The 21,337-nt window shown below is 36.8% G+C and overlaps 1 protein-coding gene across 1 annotated transcript in view; it reads right to left on the minus strand.

Moving 5' to 3' along the window:
• LOC145672472 (limbic system-associated membrane protein-like) overlaps window positions 1-21,337 on the minus strand; it is a 760,540-nt gene that overhangs the window by 192,754 nt on the left and 546,449 nt on the right. The window contains exon 5 of the mRNA XM_081741633.1: window positions 1,603-1,764. Within this exon, the coding sequence (XP_081597759.1) occupies window positions 1,603-1,764 (162 nt within the window). The remainder of the gene's footprint in view (window positions 1-1,602; window positions 1,765-21,337) is intronic.

A 21,337-nucleotide genomic window follows, 5' to 3' on the forward strand; every position in this document is an offset into this window, starting at 1 on the left:
AAGAGGAAGGTCTTTATGTTATCTCTTTTCTGGAGGTGAAAAAGCGAAGTCTCGTTGTTACTTTACATTATCACTAATCACTGACGATGAAGGAGGAAGTCTCGTTATTACTTTACGTTATTTCTGGTCACTGATAAGGAAAGAGGGAAGTCTTGTTATTACTTTACGTTATTCCTAGTCACTGATGATGAAAGAGGAAAGTTTATTATTACTTTACATTATTCCTAGTCACTGATGATGAAAGAGGAAAGTCTTGTTATTATTTAACGTTATTCTTAGTAACTGCTGATGAAAGAGGAAAGTCTCGTTATTACTTTACATTATCGCTAGTCACTGATGATGAAAGAGGAAAGTCTCGTTATTACTTTACATTATTCCTAGTCACTGATGATAAAAGGGGAAAGTCTCGTTTTTACTTGACATTATTCCCAGTCACTGATGATGAAGCAGGGAAGTCACGTTAGTCAATGTTATCTTATTGACTCTTGTTAAACTAAGTTCTTCTTTATTTTTAGTTAATTTTAGCTAACCAGAGTAAATGGGTAGCGTTCTCATCTGTAGGGTGAGAAACTCTTATTCATCTTCCGACGAGGATCGTATCGAATGTTACGTTGTAGGTCCATTTTCCAATTAACTTTAGTGCTTTGAAAGAAGACCAAATCATAAATAAACAAAACAAACTGTTCTTTATATTTTCTGTAATACGAAATTAATGTGTATTTATGTTTTGTCACTAATAGTTCTAGATAGGCAAATATTACGTAAATATATAGAATAACACTGATATATCTAATATTCAAAGACGTAACATAAATATCTTAAACTAGAGAATATACTTGGGTCCTAAAGGATCCAACTATGAAAAGATTAAGAGGTTTCCACAAATTCTAACATTATTTTTATCTAATATTCCAATAGAAATTACTTGTTACCTGTCTAAAATCACAATGGAGGTTTGTTATTTCCAACCACTTCGATATAGTTGGTTATATCTACAATTGATAACGTTTTGAGAAGGGTAATCCATATCCATATGAAATAATCCACACTAATAAGGTTGAAAAAATGAAATGAAGTCTTTGAGTTTTACGTCCCACATTTGTATCAGTTAGGCTAAAGGAGACAGTGGTGATGAAAATTAATGAAATGGTGCAATGAAGAAATCGGGAGTGAACAGGAGAACCCCGAGTAAGCCCACGCACACTGTGTTTGTCCACCACAAAGTTCACTTGGCCTAATAAGTTTGAGTTCTAGAAATAAGCATTAAGCAGAAATGCATCTATCTTATAAGCAAGAGATCGGAGTTTTAGTTCCATTTGTCCAGTGAGTATATTGCTCTTTGGCACAATAGTAATCTTTTTGCCTGGTATTTATGCATCAATAATGAAACACAAATACAAAATTATACAAATCTCGTTCCACACTATACTAATATAAACTTAAATCTACCAAAAACGCAGAAGTTTGTGTTTCTCCGTATGTAACATACGCTGCAATATCAACACCATTAATGTTTGACACAAGCAATAAAAACGTAATTTTTTAGAAATGCAAATATACAGCTATGTCAATGACAAATCATATTCATTATTTGCTTCTTACCTGGCACTCATACGTCCCGTTGTCCCTCTTTTGGACGTATTTAATCTGGAGGGTCCAGTTATCACCTCCCTCTGCATGAACTACTTGGAAGCGCTCGTCATTTGTATACGTAAACATTCCCGACGTAAGAATGTGCCAATCTCTTCTTCGAACCCACGATACCTGAGGTAATATGAGAAATAAATAGGTTTTTTTTTAAAAGTAAGAGACCTCTAGCCACATACGAGGGCTATCCAGAAAGTAGATTACGTTTTCGTCTGTGTCCGCTAGGGGCGGGACTAGCGCGGCCATCTTGGGGTCAGAGCGTTGCGCAGCTCAGTCGGCATCTAGCCGTGCTAGTGAGAGGTTCGTGCTGTGCTCCGTTAAGATACTGTGACGGTTTGAAATGTCTGCGTTAATTGAAAATCCCGCGAGCTGCGAGGTGCGTGCAGTAATAAGGTTTCTGACAGCAAAAAACTGTAAACCGATAGAAATCTATCGGCAGCTGTGTGAAGTGTATGGGGACAACATTATCACTGAAGGTGGAGTGCGACAGTGGGTCATAAGATTTAAAAATGGCCAAACCAATGTTCACGACGAAGATCGAAGTGGGAGACCCAGCAAAGTGACTGCCGAACTTGTCGAAAAAGTCGATGTTAAAGTCCGTGAAAATCGAAAGTTCACAATAACGGAACTTTCTTTGAGTTTTCCACAAATTTCGCGAAGTTTGTTGCACGAAATCATCAGCGAAAAGCTTGGTTACCACAAGTTTTGTGCAAGATGGATTCCAAAAATCTTGACAGAGGACCACAAAAATCAGCGAATGGCTGCAGCGTTGCACTTTTTGGACGCCTACAATAAGGATGGTGACTCTTTACTCGATCGCATCGTTACTGGTGACGAAACATGGGTGAAACACGTGAACTGTGAAACGAAATTGCAATCAATGCAGTGGGGGCACACAGGTTCTCCCCAAAAACCCAAGAAATGCATGCAAACAATGTCGGCAAGGAAGATGATGGCGACTGTTTTTTGGGACAGAAAAGGTGTGATTTTGGTGGACTTCCTGGAAAGAGGCACTACAATAAACGCTCAAAGGTATTCCCAAACTCTGCAAAACCTCAGAAGAGCAATTCAAAACAAGCGCAGAGGAATGTTGAGATCTAAGATCTTGTTGATTCACGACAACGCCCGGCCCCACACGGCAAATGTCACGCGTGAAGTTCTTGAATCTTTTCAGTGGGAGTTGTTTCCTCATCCGCCGTACAGTCCCGACCTGGCACCGAGCGACTTCCACCTATTCCCAGCAATGAAGAAGTGGCTGGCTATGCAGCGTTTTGATGACGACGAACAGCTGCAAGAAGAGGTAACGAAGTGGTTGAAGTCGCAGGCGGCCGAATTTTTCGACGAAGGAATTTCCAAGCTCGTACATCGCTACGATAAATGCCTTAATTTGAATGGTGACTACGTCGAAAAGTAGTATTTGTGTGTGGCTTTCATCTGTATATAATAAAATTTGTTTCCTATACTTTGTTGATTTTTTATTCCAAAACGTAATCTACTTTCTGGATAACCCTCGTATTTGCATGTATAGTAATATAGATAATAAAAATAATATATTAAATTAATAGGTAGGAAGAAGGCAATAAGAACAATTGAAAAATCGGAAATAAATTACACCAAATGAGCTATAGGAGATGCGGTCCAACTGAGAACAATTTTCGAGGTGCCACATTCCCAACCAACTTACAATAAAGTTTACAGGACTTTATGTATAGAGTGGCCCAAAAGTAGATATATAGACCAGCATCGATCAACTATGACAGTTTAATTTATTAAGATAATGAATTCATTTGCTTTGGTTTGTTCCGAGCTTAAGGTATAAGTGAAAATAAATTAAGAATGGAAACGGAAGAAACTAAGCCAATACCTGTATGAACAACAATAAGTAAATGATATAAAATCTTATGACCGATCAGCACAGGACAGTATACTTACTTTTGGGCCACTTTGTATATGTACAAGGTGGACGAACACCTTGAAAAGCTCTTGTGACTTTTAAACTAATGGACAAACAACGTTTATGTTTTTTTCACCAAGCGAATATCGGCAAGGGAAGATTGTTTGACATTTTTCGTGATACCACCAGATTAACAGTGTTGCCAATCTAACATAAAGTTATATATTTTTGGAATGGCACTACGCCAGGTTATTGCACATTTAAAATCTATATGTTAAACAAAAAGCTTACAATTTCACATACGTTTCACATACTTTACATTGCGTTGGCATTACTGTTATTCTGGTGGTATTGAATAGTTTACCAAACAAAATTTCAGTTGAAGAGTTTATAAAGATAATTGGTCCACCATATATATATATATATATATATATATATATATATATATATATATATATATATATATATATATATATAAAAAATTCACCGGCATCTGGTAGAGGTTTGTGGAGAAAATGTAATATCTGCTCAGAATGTTGCAGAATGGTGTCGCGCTCCTAAAGCGCCTAAAGAAGTATTGAATGTCGAGTATCCAACACCAAATTATATATAAGCTGTGAAAGCAAAAGAAAGAGAAGATAAATAAACAAAGATACCCAGTGCAGCAAAAATAAGTTTCATACGCTGTGACGAATATGAAACGAAGAAATGTACTGAGAGATGATGTTACATTAGACATAGATTTAAAAACCGGGAAAAAGTACCAGCATATCATTATATAAGACGATTACGTAATGATTGAGCACTGGCGCAAATCCCGGGGGACAAGGGGGGATATGTCCCCGCAATCTCGGACCAGGGGGGATTGTCCCCCCAATAATCTGACTTAAAAGTGCATTTTTGGGACAAGTGTGATGATTTTTGTCCGACTGCCACAAAGGAATGTAAGATGAAATTGATTTCTCTTGGCTTTTCCATTTTTTAAAAAAGAATCGTATTCTGTAGTACTTCAAACTGATCTTCATGCTGTAGTGCGTTTAGTAGTTTCACCAATAGGTATTAATTTCACTTCCGCTACTTGGGCACAAATTGCAATAAATGCCAGAGGAGGATATGCCCCTCTCCTCATGCTGGAAAGTTGTCTCAGCGGTAGGTACGAGCACAAATTTCGGGGAAATGAGAAGAAATGTTCCCCCCAACATTCGAAATAGAGGCTCTCCCAATAATCCGATTTGGAAAGTGCTTTTTGCAGATAAATGTGATGATTTGTGTCCGACTGCCATACAGGAAAGTGAGATGAAATTTGTTTCTCTTGGTCTTTCCATTTTTAATGAAAATGAAGGCGTGCGACTGTGCGTGACGTAACCTGATATGAAATCTTATCTCCTCCTCTCCCCTAGGCCCTAGCACACGAAGAGTATATAGACTATTCAATGTTAGTAGAACTCATTTCTTCAGTAAATGTGCATTTCATCTATTTGTAGTATCAGCCTAGGCATCTACTCATGCTTCGTAAGCTAACTAACCCTATAGCCTGTGGAACCCGTAGGTTCAATGCCGCATTCACAAAAGCTCTCCACCGACTTCCATCCTTAGCCAACTGGACCCAGTTTCTAGTTTGTATTCCTATTTTTGCGAGACCCACCTTAATATTGTCTTCCCATCTGCGCCTAGGTCTTCCTAATGGTCGTTTTCCGATTGGTCTTACCACTAACACTTTGAAAGCGTTCCTACTTTCTTCCATTCTGGCCATATGTCCTGCCCACCTAAGCTTCCTAGACTTTATGACCTTAACAATGTTTGGTAAGCGTAGGTAGCGTAGGTCATATATTCCATTCCAGACTACTAATGCAAAGTGAACAAAAAAAGAAAAAAACGGAAAGAAAAAGGAAAAAAGAAAGAAAGATAAAATCAAATGAGTGCTATTTTACTGGTAATTTTTTATCAGAAATATCCTATATTAAAAGTCAAAACCGTTTCATAACGAAAAGTTACAAATGTTCAAACGGTCAATCGGATGTTCGTTATAGATGTAGCAGACCTAGCATGTTTCAAACTTCAACATGAATAAATCACATTGAATTTTAGGATGGAAACAAATATGTGTCGAACTAGTTTTAAAAAAATTTGTTTTCAAATAAGAAAAGAGGTTGCAATTTTCTAGTCTTTTCCGAACATTTATCTGTTCCGAACATCCAGCATCACTTTCATCTCTTGCGAATATAACGTTCTAATTTGCACAGATAGAATGAACATGCTAGAGCTCAAACAGATCATAGTGTCAGTCGGATGATGTTGGTTAGCATATGGACCACCACTTGATCGAGGATTCAAAGCCGTAGTGACCCGGTAATTCGACTGAGACTCGGTAACCCAGATGATAAAAAAATATTTTGCTTATTCCCTTGCGTTTAAACAGCATTTCTTTCAGAGATGAGCAGGACTGGATATGTTATCCCAAGAGCACAAAAAGCCGACACTGAAGTTTCCAGTTAATTACATTTCCCAGACCAGGTCTATCGGTCTCTTGCTCCGTTTTAACTTTGGAACATGCACACGCACATGAAGTGCGTGTGTGAGAGAGAGAGAGGGAGAAGTCAAAGATGCAAAGACAGGATAGGGAAACGTCAAGAAATAGAGAGAGAGATATAGATATATATAGAGAAAGAGAGACGAATATAAATATGAAACATACTTTTAATTACAGTGTATGATGAAGAACACACACACGGTTTATTCGAATTCTCGCCAGTGATGCTTTGTGAGTTCTCCAACAGAAGATAAATCTCTGTTTGCAGCCATTATTTCATGCGAGAAAGTTATACTACCTGACGGGGAATCGAGCCCAGATTTTCGAATTGGAATTCTGGTACTTTACCAGTACACCACCGATTGCTTTACCCAAACTTTATCCAACAAATGCTGTAATATTTCTTTCTGAGAATGATAACACGAAAACGGTTTACAGCAGATCAATGAAGTGTTTCGAATGTCTAGTAAATCCCTTGCCCTTTCCCAACCAACGTTTGTAAATCGTCTCTATCATGATAAAGGTGTTTGCTTCCACATTTTTAAGCATTGCACGTCTAATATGAGAAATCGATTTTTCACTATTACTTTGTAAAAAAATGTAACTTTGACGTGAACAGGATTCGAACCTATGATGGACAGCTGTATTAGTCGTAACTCCATTACGTTACCGCTACAATATCAGTTTTATAATATTGGTCATTTTAAATGCGTTCTCTTTTAAATATTGCTATCCTTCCCCTTTCCTTTAGTCACACTATAGATGAACAATGACACAGAAGATGCCGTGCTCCACAACGTGGGAAATATAAAACTCATCGAAAATGACTGATATCAAAGAGCGCTTTGGCAATAAGAAAAGTGAGTGAATAACGGAGCATTATTATTTTTTCTCAATTTAGCCCAGCAAAGCTAGTAATAATAATAATAATAATAATAATAATAATAATAATAATACAGTTTTATATTTCTGTGTTTTCCTTGATTGTATATTGTCTCCTTTACTAGTTGGCACTAATTTCTCTCTAGGTCATCGAATAAATTAATTTCGTTGTGCACTTAGGTGCAAATAACCTTACAAGAAGAAGCTTGATCGTTCCAATGATCAAGTCTAAGTAAGTATTATTTCGGTTCTACTTTCAGGTGGCATCATAGTGCAATTTCGCTCGAGCCTTCGAGCAGTGCAGATCGCAGCAGAGCCAGAAGTGACTATTTGCTTTATCCATACTTGTTGTGAACTATTCATCGACGTTAGTTTAGGCCTATTTAGGCTGATTGGTGTTGTTCTACTATAGTGAAGTTCGTTTAAGTTGTGTTATTATTCTAGTGCGATGCCATAGAACAAGGAATTGCAACACAAGCTTATTTTTGATAAGCGATACCGGAGTTCTCGACCCTTTTCGAGCCGTGTCTACCAATGGTTGACTGATAATTTTCCAGGTATTTTTGAGAAAATTTGTGCATTACAGCTCCATGAAGAGTCTTATAGTATTTATATCAAATTTAAATCTATTACGGCTTATGATCAGTTTTCCTCGACAGCTCCGGACCCAGTGCCATTTCAGCACGCTGACGGTAACACAAGCCTTGTGCGCATTGTACCAGAAGAAGACCCAGTTCAAATGGTTCGTGTTTATGATTTTCCACTTGAAGTGCACCTTACAGTGTTAGAGGACCATTTTCGGGCCTATGGTACCGTGCGCCGAGTAGAAACGCAAGATTGGACCGCCCCATTTCCTACTGGAATCAACAGTGGTGTTACAATCATACACATGGAACTGACGAAACACATTCCTTTCCGTGTCATCGTACAGGGCTATAAAGTGAGCGTCTCGTATGAGGGACAACCTATCACCTGTTTTTTTGTCAGAGTTTTCCCACGCCGTATCTAGCTGCCCAGTCACGAAAAAACTGGTTGCACAGGGTGTGAAACCTAACGCTGTATCAGTTCAGATGAAAGAAATAGGGAAAGTGCTGCGTCCTGCTCCTCCCTCAGGATTTCTGGATCGCTTGGCGGGGGCCACCTCGGACCTCCCGTCCGGCGCCGCGCAGGATAACCCTATCCTTTATGATGATGCTTTTCCTGAGCTACCTCGCCGATCAGATGATCCTACGTCATACAAACCATTGCAGCCCGAGATGGAAGAGCCTACACTCCTTGCACCCCCGAAGGAACCTACCGATTCGCCACTGGAAGTTTCGAAGATGTCAGTGCAATTTTCAAATCAGAATATTACAACAATCTCGGCAGAGTCTATGACAAGTAGAACTGAAGCTTTTATTCTTCCTACTTTCTCACAGAGTGCTAATTCCGAGGAGTCTGATTCTCTCTCACAACAAAAACGTCGCAGAGTTTCAAGGTCAGCAAATAAAAAGACTAAACAACCTGCTTCTCAGTGTGTTCCACCACGATCAAAACAGTCCAGTTCACGTGACCCGCCCCAGCAATGTCGTTCCACATCTGACTCTGAATTATAGTGAGTGTTGTTAGTTTGCCTTCTTTTCATGATACGATATCAATGGTGTTTCTGTGTCGATTTATATTCACATGTTATGCGTGGTTTTTTGTTTTCTTTATTTTTCCTCGTTTGTTGTTATGAAGTGCGCCAGAATGATAGTTTTGCTGTGCACTTATCTACCAATATTTCTACGGATTTTTCAAGTAAGTACTGTAATGTGTGTTTTTTCATAGTGCCTCAGAGCATGCCCATGTTAAATGCCTTCACTCTTCTTACTCTTAATATTAATAGGGTTAGCTCTGCACTAAATTTAACGTCGTTAAAGCAGTTAATAGAGCGCCGCCGTACTGATGTATGTTGTCTCACTGTATTGACTTTTCATTCCTTCGATTTTCTCCCCGATTATAACGCTATTATTAATTGCCAAAATACCACAGGAGTCGCGATACTTGTAAGAAAAGGTTTAGTTTATGATCGTGTCATTCTCTCACCTGATGGTATAGCAATTAGATGTTATATCTCCGGCATATGTATTATTCTGTTGTATGCTTATTCTGGATTTCTTAAAATTAGAGAGAGCGATTAGTTTTTTGCAACGACTATACCATCTATGATTCCTCCTGGTGTCGATCAATGTATAATGCTGGGCGACTTTAATGCGGTGATAGATCCTAGAGACTCTCACACCCCCTCACCTCCCTGTCCATCACTAGTTGAGCTTGTGCTTGCCATGAAACTACATGATGCTCTTTTTGTTTCTAATTCACCGCATGTGATGACGTATCTCTGTTTGTCAACGCAGAGCCGCCTAGATAGTGCTTATGTCACAGATCCTTTATGCAAGGCAGTGCTTCACGTTTTAACCCTCTTGCCCCCTTTGTCAAATCATGCTGCGGTTGAAGTAGCTTTTAAGCTTTCTTTTTCTCTTCCCGCTGGACGCGGTCCATCGTATTGAATGATTAACAATACCCTTTTGTCTCGTGAGGACGTGATAGACGAATTTACGACGCGCTTTGGGTATTGGTGTAAGATGCAACGACATTTCCCCAATGTTGATACATGGTGGCAAGTATACGGATAACCTAAATTTCGCAGTTTTTTCCAATGGCGCGGTAAATTGGCACAACAACAGGACCGTACGCTCTCAGAATTTTTCTATCGCGCTCTCAGCGAGTTATGACGTCCCCCCCCCAACCTTGGCCAACATGATCCAAATTCAGGAACTTAAGAGTAGGGTGCGTCAACTACATTCACATGCATCAATACAAGCATATTTTTCGGAGGATTTTTATCATTGTTTCCCGAACGAAACTGCCTTCATATACCAAATTGAAGGTTCTCCTACCAAAGTCCTCCACTACGCGAGTCGTGACCGATTATAGGCCTCTGTCCTTATTACCGGTGGATCTTAATTTTTTTTACAAAAGTTCTTGCTGCCAGACTCCGTCGTATTATTCGGAAATACATTAGCCCGTATCAAGCTGCGCTACATGACTCGCATAACATCCAATACACGCTTCGCTCCCTGCGTGATTTATTTGCGTATTATCACCTTCGCAATGTTCCTGCTGGCGCACTCGCAGTGGATTTAGCCAAAGCTTATGATTCAGTAGACCATCAGTTTCTCCATCTGACGCTTGAATCTTGGGGCTTTCCCACTGTTTTTCGCCAGGTAATTCACATTCTGTATGCCCAAGCTCAGTTCCGCTTGCAAATAAATGGACATCTATCCCCAAATATCTCTTTACGACGCGGAGTGCGCCAACAGTTCTGTCTTAGCACCGTTCTGTTTGCTTGGTTTTAGACCCGCTTCTCCATCGTTTGGCCATGTTGTCTCCGAATGGACCCTCCCTGTTCCGCACTCAAAACATTTTTGGGTATGCTGATGATTTGACCATAACAGGACTTGATCCTGTCTCATTACAGGGCGTGTTTCCTGTCCTGACCCGTTTTTCCCGATGCTCGGGTTTGCAGTATAAAGAGAACAAAACACAGGTGTTGTCTTTTAATGGTTTCCAGTTCCCAAAGAATCCTGCGGTTTCTCCTGCCTTACCGTATGTCACTTCACTCACTATTTTAGGCATCCCCTTCACGTCTAACGCAACTCCCCACTATGATGAAGTATGGGCTCCCCTCTTAACGCAAATTCGTCAGTTGTTCTATTCACAGCGCTTCCGTAGGCTCCATTTTCTTCACCGTATTAATTTTATCAATATTTTTGTTGTGTCTAAACTGTAGTACAGAGCGCGTGTGTTCCTTTCCCAGAAATGTATGCCAAACGATTTGAATCCTTATTCCTTTGGTATATTTGGCGAGGTTTTTATTTTCGCATTCCCCATCAAGCCCTTTATCTGCCACGTTCCGCTGGCGGGTTGGGCTTGTTCAATATTCGTATCAAATGACAAACGTTGTTTATGGTCCTCTGTCGATGGTCGAAAATGGTCCTCTAACACTGTAAGGTGCACTTCAAGTGGAAAATCATAAACACGAACCATTTGAACTGGGTCTTCTTCTGGTACAATGCGCACAAGGCTTGTGTTACCGTCAGCGTGCTGAAATGGCACTGGGTCCGGAGCTGTCGAGGAAAACTGATCATAAGCCGTAATAGATTTAAATTTGATATAAATACTATAAGACTCTTCATGGAGCTGTAATGCACAAATTTTCTCAAAAATACCTGGAAAATTATCAGTCAACCATTGGTAGACACGGCTCGAAAAGGGTCGAGAACTCCGGTATCGCTTATCAAAAATAAGCTTGTGTTGCAATTCCTTGTTCTATGGCATCGCACTAGAATAATAACACAACTTAAACGAACTTCACTATAGTAGAACAACACCAATCAGCCTAAATAGGCCTAAACTAACGTCGATGAATAGTTCACAACAAGTATGGATAAAGCAAATAGTCACTTCTGGCTCTGCTGCGATCTGCACTGCTCGAAGGCTCGAGCGAAATTGCACTATGATGCCACCTGAAAGTAGAACCGAAATAATACTTACTTAGACTTGATCATTGGAACGATCAAGCTTCTTCTTGTAAGGTTATTTGCACCTAAGTGCACAACGAAATTAATTTATTCGATGACCTAGAGAGAAATTAGTGCCAACTAGTAAAGGAGACAATATACAATCAAGGAAAACACAGAAATATAAAACTGTATTATTATTATTATTATTATTATTATTATTATTATTACTAGCTTTGCTGGGCTAAATTGAGAAAAAATAATAATGCTCCGTTATTCACTCACTTTTCTTATTGCCAAAGCGCTCTTTGATATCAGTCATTTTCGATGAGTTTTATATTTCCCACGTTGTGGAGCACGGCATCTTCTGTGTCATTGTTCATCTATAGTGTGACTAAAGGAAAGGGGAAGGATAGCAATATTTAAAAGAGAACGCATTTAAAATGACCAATATTAGTATAAAATCTATAATTTTTGGAGTCGCTAAGATGAACAGTAACACATCTGATGCCCTATAAATCCAAATTCAGCCCGCAAGAAGGAGGAGGGGAAGACATAAAAATGAACAAAATAACCAATATCATTGTCGAGTCCATAATTTTCCGGGTGGCTGAGATGAACAATGAAACAGAAGATGCCGTGCTCCGCAACGTGGGAAATATAAAACTCATCGAAAATGACCGATATCAAAGAGCGCTTTAGTAATAAGAATAGTGAGTGAATAACGGAGCATTATTATTTTTTTCTCAGTTTAACCCGGCAAAACTAGTAATAATAATAATAATAATAATAATAATAATAATAATAATAATAATAATAATAATAATAATAATAATAATAATACAGTTTTTATTTCTGTATTTTCCTGGATTGTATATTGTCTCCTTTACTAGTGGGCACTAATTTCTCTCTAGGTCATCGAATAAAGTAATTTCATTGTGCACTTAGGTGCAAATAACCTTACAAGAAGAAGCATGATCGTTCCAATGATCAAGCCTAAGTAAGTAATATTTCGGTTCTACTTTCAGGTGGCATTATAGTGTAGCGGTAACGTAATGGAGTTACGACTAATACAGCTGTCCATCATAGGTTCGAATTCTGTTCACGCCAAAGTTACATTTTTTTTACAAAGTAATAGTGAAAAATCGATTTCTCATATTAGACGTGCAATGCTTAAGAATGTGGAAGCAAACACCTTTATCATGATAGAGACGATTTACGAATGTTGGTTGGGAAAGGGCAAGGGATTTACTAGATATTCGAAACATTTCATTGATCTGCAGTAAATAGTTTTCGTGTTATCATTCTCAGAAAGAAATATTACAGCATTTGTTGGATAAAGTTTGGGTAAAACAATCGGTGGCGTACTGGTAAAGTACCAGAATTCCAATTCGAAAATCTGGGCTCGATTCCCCGTCAGGTAGTATAACTTTCTCGCATAAAATAATGGCTGCAAACAGAGATTCATCTTCTGTTGGAGAACTCACAAAGCATCACTGGCGAGAATTCGAATAAACCGTGTGTGTGTTCTTCATCATACACTGTAATTAAAAGTATGTTTCATATTTATATTCGTCTCTCTTTCTCTATATATATCTATATCTCTCTCTCTATTTCTTGACGTTTCCCTATCCTGTCTTTGCATCTTTGACTTCTCCCTCTCTCTCTCTCTCACACGCACTTCATGTGCGCGTGCATATTCCAAAGTTAAAACGGAGCAAGAGACCGATAGACCTGGTCTGGAAAATGTAATTAACTGGCAACTTCAGTGTCGGCTTTTTGTGCTCTTGGGATAACATATCCAGTCCTGCTCATCTCTGAAAGAAATGCTGTTTAAACGCAAGGGAATAAGCAAAATATCTTTTTTATCATCTGGGTTACCGAATCTTAGTCGAATTACCGGGTCACTACGGCTTTGAATCCTCGATCAAGTGGTGGTCCATATGCTAACCAACATCATCCGACTGACACTATGATCTGTTTGAGCTCTAGCATGTTCATTCTATCTGTGCAAATTAGAACGTTATATCCGCAAGAGATGAAAGTGATGCTGGATGTTTGGAACAGATAAATCTTCGGAAAAGACTAGAAAATTGCAACCTCTTTTCTTATTTGAAAACAAATTTTTTAGTACTAGTTCGACACAAATTTGTTTCCATCCTAAAATTCAATGTGATTTATTCATGTTGAAATTTGAAACATGCAAGATCTGCTACATCTATAACGAACATCCAATTGTCCATTTGAACATTTGTAACTTTTCATTATGATACGGTTTTGACTTTTAATATAGGATATTTCTGATAAAAATTTACCAGTAAAATAGCACTCATTCGATTTTATCTTTCTTACTTTTTCCCTTTTTCTTTCCGTTTTTTTCTTTTTTTGTTCACTTTGCATTAGTAGTCTGGAATGGAAGATATGACCTACGCTATCTACTAAGTTTATTAGAATGTGGATTTATTTGTACGTCCAATGTACACTACCGAATTTACAACCGACTCACGCGAAAGAAAGCATGTGTGTTAAACTTTTGACATTATCTTTGATGTCTCTATGTGATCTACAGTTCTACTGGAAATTGAGTATGCTATCCTTTTTGAAAGTAATTTAATGGATGTTTTAAGCATCCTCTATATATTCAAATAGTCCTGAAAAATATAGAAAAACAAACGTTATTTCTATATTACTGTTGAATTTCTGGTAACGGAATTTATAATGTTAGGTTGTTTTCTACTAGGTATAAAATCCCACATTTTTATCTGTTCTCGCTTTTCTTTTTCTTCTTCTTCTCTCGCCTTCTCTCTCTATCTCTCTCTCTATCTTTCTCTCTCTGCCTCATTTCTGAACCTCTGTGTAATAGACATCCATTGGTTTCAATTTTTCACTGTATGTGTTTCAGTTTCTCCCTAAATCAACTTATGAGTCTTGTTTCGTCTCGGTTTTGTTATTTCGTTTTATCGGTACTAATACATGTGTAGTTTGAAATTAGAATTGCGTTCATGTTGTTAGCTAATTTTAGTATGGGAGAGAAGAAAGGAGGAGAGAGAGGGGGGTGTCTTTACAAGACACGCTTATGGAATAAGAACGTGTGTATTGGGTGGCCTATCTTCACGGCGTTAGCTGTCGCAATTTTTTTGATGCGGAGTGTACAATGTTTCTCTCCTAACCGAATCGTAAGCCTTTCTAAAATCAATAAATAGTTGATGTACCGGGCTACTGTATTCTCACTTCTTTCCGAGTATCTGGCGAATGGTAAATATTTGGTCGATAGATGATCGATTTCGTCTAAATCTACACTGATAATCTCCAATAATTTCATCTGCTTATGAGGTTGATCTTGCTAATACAATGTTTGAAAGTATTTTATAGGATGTTGACAGAAGAGAGATGCCTCGATAGTTATTACAGTCAGTTTTGACTCCTCTCTTGTGCATTGGAACAATGATTGATTCTTCCCACTCTTGTGGCAAGTTTTCCGTGTTGTAGATAAGGAGAACGAGTTTGTGTATCTTGTTCCACAAATTTTCGTCTTCAGCTGAAATTAACTCAACCGGAATTTCGTTTACACCCGGAGATTTGTGTTTCTTTAATTTCTTTATAGCGATTTCTACTTTTATTCGGTTGGGTTCCTAATATATGGTTATGCGGTGTGTATCTCTCTTTCTCCACGCACATTAATTTTTGGCTGCGTGTTAAGCAACTCGTCAAGGAAATCTTTCCATGTATTTAAAATGCTATCTGTATCAGTGAGAACTGTTCCATCAGCTTTCTTTAAATAAGCACGAGGTTGATGGCCTTTCTTACATTCATTGAGAAAGCTCCTTATACATGTCCCGAATGTTTTTATTTTTACTATTATTTTCAAGTTTCTAAATTTTAGCTTTCAAAAAACCGCGTTTCTTTATTCTAAAAGTTTTGGAAGTTTCCCGCCTGATGTCTACGAAATTTTGTGTAGCTATTTCATTAGGATTTTGTAGCTAGCTTAATTTTGCCTGTTTTCTCTTTTCCAGCCCGGTAGCCAGCCCAAAAATGTAGAGTGGGCCCGGCAGATGTTAGGGAGAGCCCGATCCACCCATATTATATTTCATCACCATATTACAGTTCATTTGCAAGCCTACCGTGAAAATGTTAGGAAAGCAGCAAACATTTAGGAGGCCCGGCCCCACCTAGGCTTCCCTTGGATACGGGCCTGCTGTTCTCTGCTAGTTCGAACCATGGTTTGGTCCTACGTATTTCCACGTGTCCCAGTTTTTCTTTTGAGAGAGGATGCTTGGTAAGCAAAGAAAAGAATCCAATTGCTGGAATATTTTTCTCCATAATCTTAAGGTTACATCTGTTAACTAAAGAGTATATGATATGCGTCAGATTTCTGTAACGATTCCTGTAATGTTATTGAGTTTATCATCAATTTGCTCAAAGAGTATTGTTGCATCATACATAATTGATATTCTTTCTTCATAGTATTGGGGAAGTCATTATTTATATTATTATAAAACAATTTTAACGTGGATCTTTGTGAATGCCTAATTAGAAACATACTAATTATAGATATGCATGTATTTAGATTTTAGAATGTGTTCACGGCAGTGATTTGTAATACTGATATATACTACTAATTCATCTACATCGCCTAATATATAATATAATCTACAACAGTTGATCAGATTCATCTACCGTAATATGAGTTTCATCTCTCTTCTCTAGAATAAGCCTCAAATCTGCCCACCTCCCAATGTTGAAGACAACCAATGATGTATTTAGGATTTTGTTTCGAGGGGCTATGATCAACACAAGGAAGGAAATGGGCAATTGATACCTGAGTTCGAGAATTAAATATATTTTAATTTATGCATAAATTGAGGTTATAATGGCAAGAGTTGCAAACAGATAAATCATATATGATATGATACAAAAATTTAGGAGTGAATCTAACCCTTCATTCTATTCATACAAGAAAAAGGAAGTATCCTCTTAGCCTTCCTAATTTCCCGGACTAATTATTCCCAAGTTTTAATTTTCTTTAATTCAAACATTTCCTTCTTTTAAAAATAACTAAACGATATAATTTTTCCTTTGTTATAATAACTAAAGTCCTGTCATGTTGATATTCGCGCAAGTTGGTGTGGAACACCAGTTTCACTTATCAACTCCTCTTAGTTTTGGTGTTACTGATGACGGCCGACTTGAATTACAACTGACAACGGACGATAAAGTATGACAGGAGAAATGAAAGAAAGTATAGTCAAGAAAAAGAAACAGAAAATTAGAAAGAACGCAGTACTCACATGGAATGAAATTTGACAAATACAGTATTATTTCTGAACAAAGAGCATAAGAAAATGGAAAGTCAATGACATTCTTAGAAATACTAAGAAGGATTATTGTTGTACGTGGAATGCAAAAAACTAACAAATTTATTTCGGGGGGAGCTTGAGCCCGACAGCCTCCTAAATACGCCACTGAAGACAATTGACAATTCTGCTCCCCTGATCCTTCCCAGCATTGTTTTCCAACTTCATAAATGTTTTGAACATAGCTTATATATATATATATATATATATATATATATATATATATATATATATATATATATATATATATATATATATATATATATATATATATATATATATATACAGGGAACGGTTTTACCCGTCCCCTCCATGTTGAAGACAAATTTGTGCCAATGTGATTGAGGTTTCTAAAAGTGTAGAAGTGCCATGACCATACTGCTGTGTAAGAAAGAACATAAGCATTTGTAAGCCTACAAAACTTCATCTTTAGATATTTACGAAATATTTACAAAACCATTGACACTTCTATTAGATAATCTCACCGAACAAAGTGAAAAGACTGCATTCGGAAGTGGTTGCAACGAAGTAGATCATATTCAATTGTGGGACTCACAGTAGGTCAAGTGAATATGAATTAACAATAGTCAGTAGTAATGTAATCGCTAGTAATGTGATAATATTCTTATGAATTGTTCCTCCCTTTGCAATACTATGAAAGCTAAACCACATTGATAAACATGTATTATCAGAAAATTTATGTTCTCAGAACTCATTCAGGTGACGTTTTCATTGTCTAACGTTTCAAGAACATACATTGTTATCATCTCACCTTTGTACAACGTATGAATTACCTGTTAAATATTCCGAGAGCAGCTATTCAAGTTATAATACTACGAATGCTTCAGCTACTATTTTATATGGAAGTATTAGATATTATCAGGTTCATAATAATTAGCTATATTGAAAGGTTAATTCTTTTAGATGTTACGTATTTCTATTCACTTATTTACATACTTAAGTTGTAGTTCCTAATTTGCCAACTCTATTTTAAAAGCTATAATAAAATAATAATGAAGAACAAGAAAAAGAATCAAAAATTGTATATCAACTATGGATAAGAAAAAGTAGAATCATAAATCATGAATTAACTATGGATAACAAAAAGATCAATCGTAAATTGTGGATTAACGATGGATAACAAGAAGGAGAATCGCAAATTGTGGATCAATTATGGATAACAAATGAGGAATCACAATTCATGGATCAACTATGGTGTCAAAATGAAGAATGGTAAATTGTGGATCAACTAGGGATAACAAAAAGAGGAATCATAAATCATGGATCAACCATGCATTACAAAAAGATAAATCGTACATTGCGAATTAACGATGGATAACAAGAAGGAGAATCATAAATTGTGAATTAACTAAGGATAACAAAAAGAGGAATCATAAATCATGGATCAACTATGGATAGCAAAAAGAAGAATCGTATATTATGGATAATTATAGATAAAAAGAAGAATCGTAAATTGTGGATCGATTATGGATAACAAATGAGGAATCACAATTCAACTATTCATAACAAAATGAAGAATCGTAAATTGTGGATCAACTAGGGATAACAAAAAGAGGAATCATAAATCATGGATCAACTATGGATAGCAAAAATAAGAATCATATATTATGGATCAGCTATGGATAAAAAGAAGAATCGTAAATTGTGGATCAATTATAGATAACAAATGAGGAATCACAATTCATGGATCAACTATGCATAACAAAATGAAGAATCGTAAATTGTGGATCAACTAGAGATAACAAAAAGAGGAATCATAAATCATGGATCAACCATGGATAACAAAATGTCAATCACACATTGTAGATTAACGATGGATAACAAGAAGGAAAATCATAAATTGTGGATCAACTAGGGATAACAAAAAGAGGAATCTAAAATCATGGATCAACTATGGATAGCAAAAATAAGAATCGTATATTATGGATCAAGTATGGATAAAAAGATGAATCATAAATTGTGGATCAATTATGGATAACAAATGAGGAATCACAATTCATGGATCAACTATGGATAACAAAATGAAGAATCGTAAATTGTGGATCAGTTAGGGACAACAAAAAGAGGAATCATAAATCGTGGATCAACCATGGATAACAAAAAGATGAATTGTAAACTGTGAACTAACTATGGATAACAAAAAGATCAACCGTATATTGTGGATCAACTGACTAACTTTATGATCTACATTACTAGAAATATTCTCTTTATTAATTTCCTATTACACACTTAAGCTGATCAATTTTCTGGTGCATCTGTGTTTGGTGTACCGATTTTGATTCCCAGTAAGAGAGCACCAAAAAATTCATTTTACAACCATTGACTCTCAAGAATCATTCAACTGATTTAGCTTAAGGGGCATAACGTAATGTAACATTAAGGACGAATTTTTACAATTTTGATATGGAAGAAGGTGGATAGATATGGAGCTTGAAATTACATAATATAATGTGCATACAACGGAATCCCCTATGGTTAGATACATGACATTTGGAATTCAATTTTTTCATTGAAAATATTTTAACAATTACATAAGCAGCTTTTTAAAAATATTTACCCTATAAGGGAAGAAAAGAGGTGGAAAGTAAAAGAAGTGGAGCTTGCAATTATTACAATAATTTATTTATGTTTCGCAATACCTGAACGTTATATAAATAACATTTGGTTTGTGGATATTTCATTTAAAATAGTAATTAATACATAATTAACTGTTTTTTTAATTATTGACCTGGGAGGCAATAGAAGGGGATGGAAGTGAAAGGAGTGAGGGTCTTGTAATTATTATAATTAAATGCTCATATCTCGGAAACCTTAAGGTTACAGACTGCGAATGTAGTACCTGGAACTTTCATTTGAAAATAATTAAACGCGTGTTTTGATATATTTAAAAAAAATATATTTGATGTCGAAGAGAAGGAAAGAGAATAGAAGTAAAAAGAGTTGCAATTATGACAATAATATGCCAATATCTGTGAATTCCTTCAGTAATTCAACTCATTCTACCCTCGTTACAATGCCGCAAAGTGGTTCACTTAACCTTTATTAAATGGATAAATGGAGAAACCTGAGGAAAAAGGCTACGGGGTCTACGTTATGTAAGTTTAACAGGAAATATACTCAAATTTTGCGTGTAATCTCGTAAGAATATACGATAAACACTTTTGTCATTTCATGTGTTGTGAATCGAAGCTTAGCATGTTTCTACAAAAATACAAAATATTGTTTTCTTTCTAATGTAAGACCATTGAAGACTTAACTAGCGTGAAGTTGCAGTCCTTAATACAGTGAATTTAATATGATCATATGTATTAAACAGTCTTGGTTAGTTGCTTGGTTGACATAGAGCTTAGCACTCCTTAGAGCAACGAAGACGTATGAGGCGTGGTCCTACAGGTCAATGTAGAATTCAAACCATATAAGCTCCCACTGTGAAACAAACCAGGGTACCCAACAACCAAGGTACGTACGCTAACAATAGTGCCACAAGAGACTGCGAATTAAATAGACTTACACCTATCCTTCCCTATTACACTCTTTATACTATTGCGGAATTGGTGTTGGGAATATTCGTTGCACACAGCAAGTAACCTTAATATTATTGGTGCTTAATGAAATGATTTCAAGGCTTCTGTTCTCTTATTTTTTCTTTATATTTGCATAATCTAGAGTGTTTATGTTAATGTGAAAATAGAGGTGATTCATGATGAAATTCGCTTTATGTTTCACGAATAACTAACAATATCATTCCCAATATATTGGTACATTTTACCATACGTCTCTAGTGCTTGCAAGACCAATTCCATCCCACAGTTTTATAGATATTTCTTTTATTACTTGGTCAGTGTACATGATGCAGTTTATTATATAGGAGACCTGTGTTTTAAAGTCTGCCTAGAAATTAGAAAACTTTGCAAGTTCTAAACTAAGTAAACCAGAAACAAAGTTTGTGAAAAAAAAGTAGAAAGAAGATAGGTATTTGTTTTATGAGCATATTAAAACTTTGCTGAAGTGTCGTAAAACTTATTTCACTTCAACTTTGACGAATTTTCAAAACTAATAAAGCTGTCTACTATTGTTGATCTGTTTTCTGCATTTAGTAGTACGACGATGAAGTAAGATGCAATCAGAAAACATCAACAAAATTAAAGGAAAAGTATGTACTCCAACTCAAGCATGAATGCACCTACACTAAGGCACATAAAGCTAACCTTCAAACAGCTAATGAAATATATTCTGCATTCGAGAAAGTAAACGTGAGCATAGGTCATCCTCCTAGCCGGAAAGGTTTGAAAGCCTACGGAGTGTGTGTGTGTGAAGGTAAAGGCTCTGCACTTTCTTGACATTGACACCACCCTCTGGTCCTTTACTTCTCCAAGTTGCCATAGGTAAAAATTTTATAGAAGCCTAGTACAAGCAGAGAAGAGCAAGAAAACTTTCCTGCCCCACCGCTGATTAAATCTAATCC

Source organism: Thermobia domestica, chromosome 16 (assembly GCF_964235325.1).
Source record: "Thermobia domestica chromosome 16, izTheDome1.hap1.1, whole genome shotgun sequence".
Classification (NCBI taxonomy): domain Eukaryota; kingdom Metazoa; phylum Arthropoda; class Insecta; order Zygentoma; family Lepismatidae; genus Thermobia; species Thermobia domestica.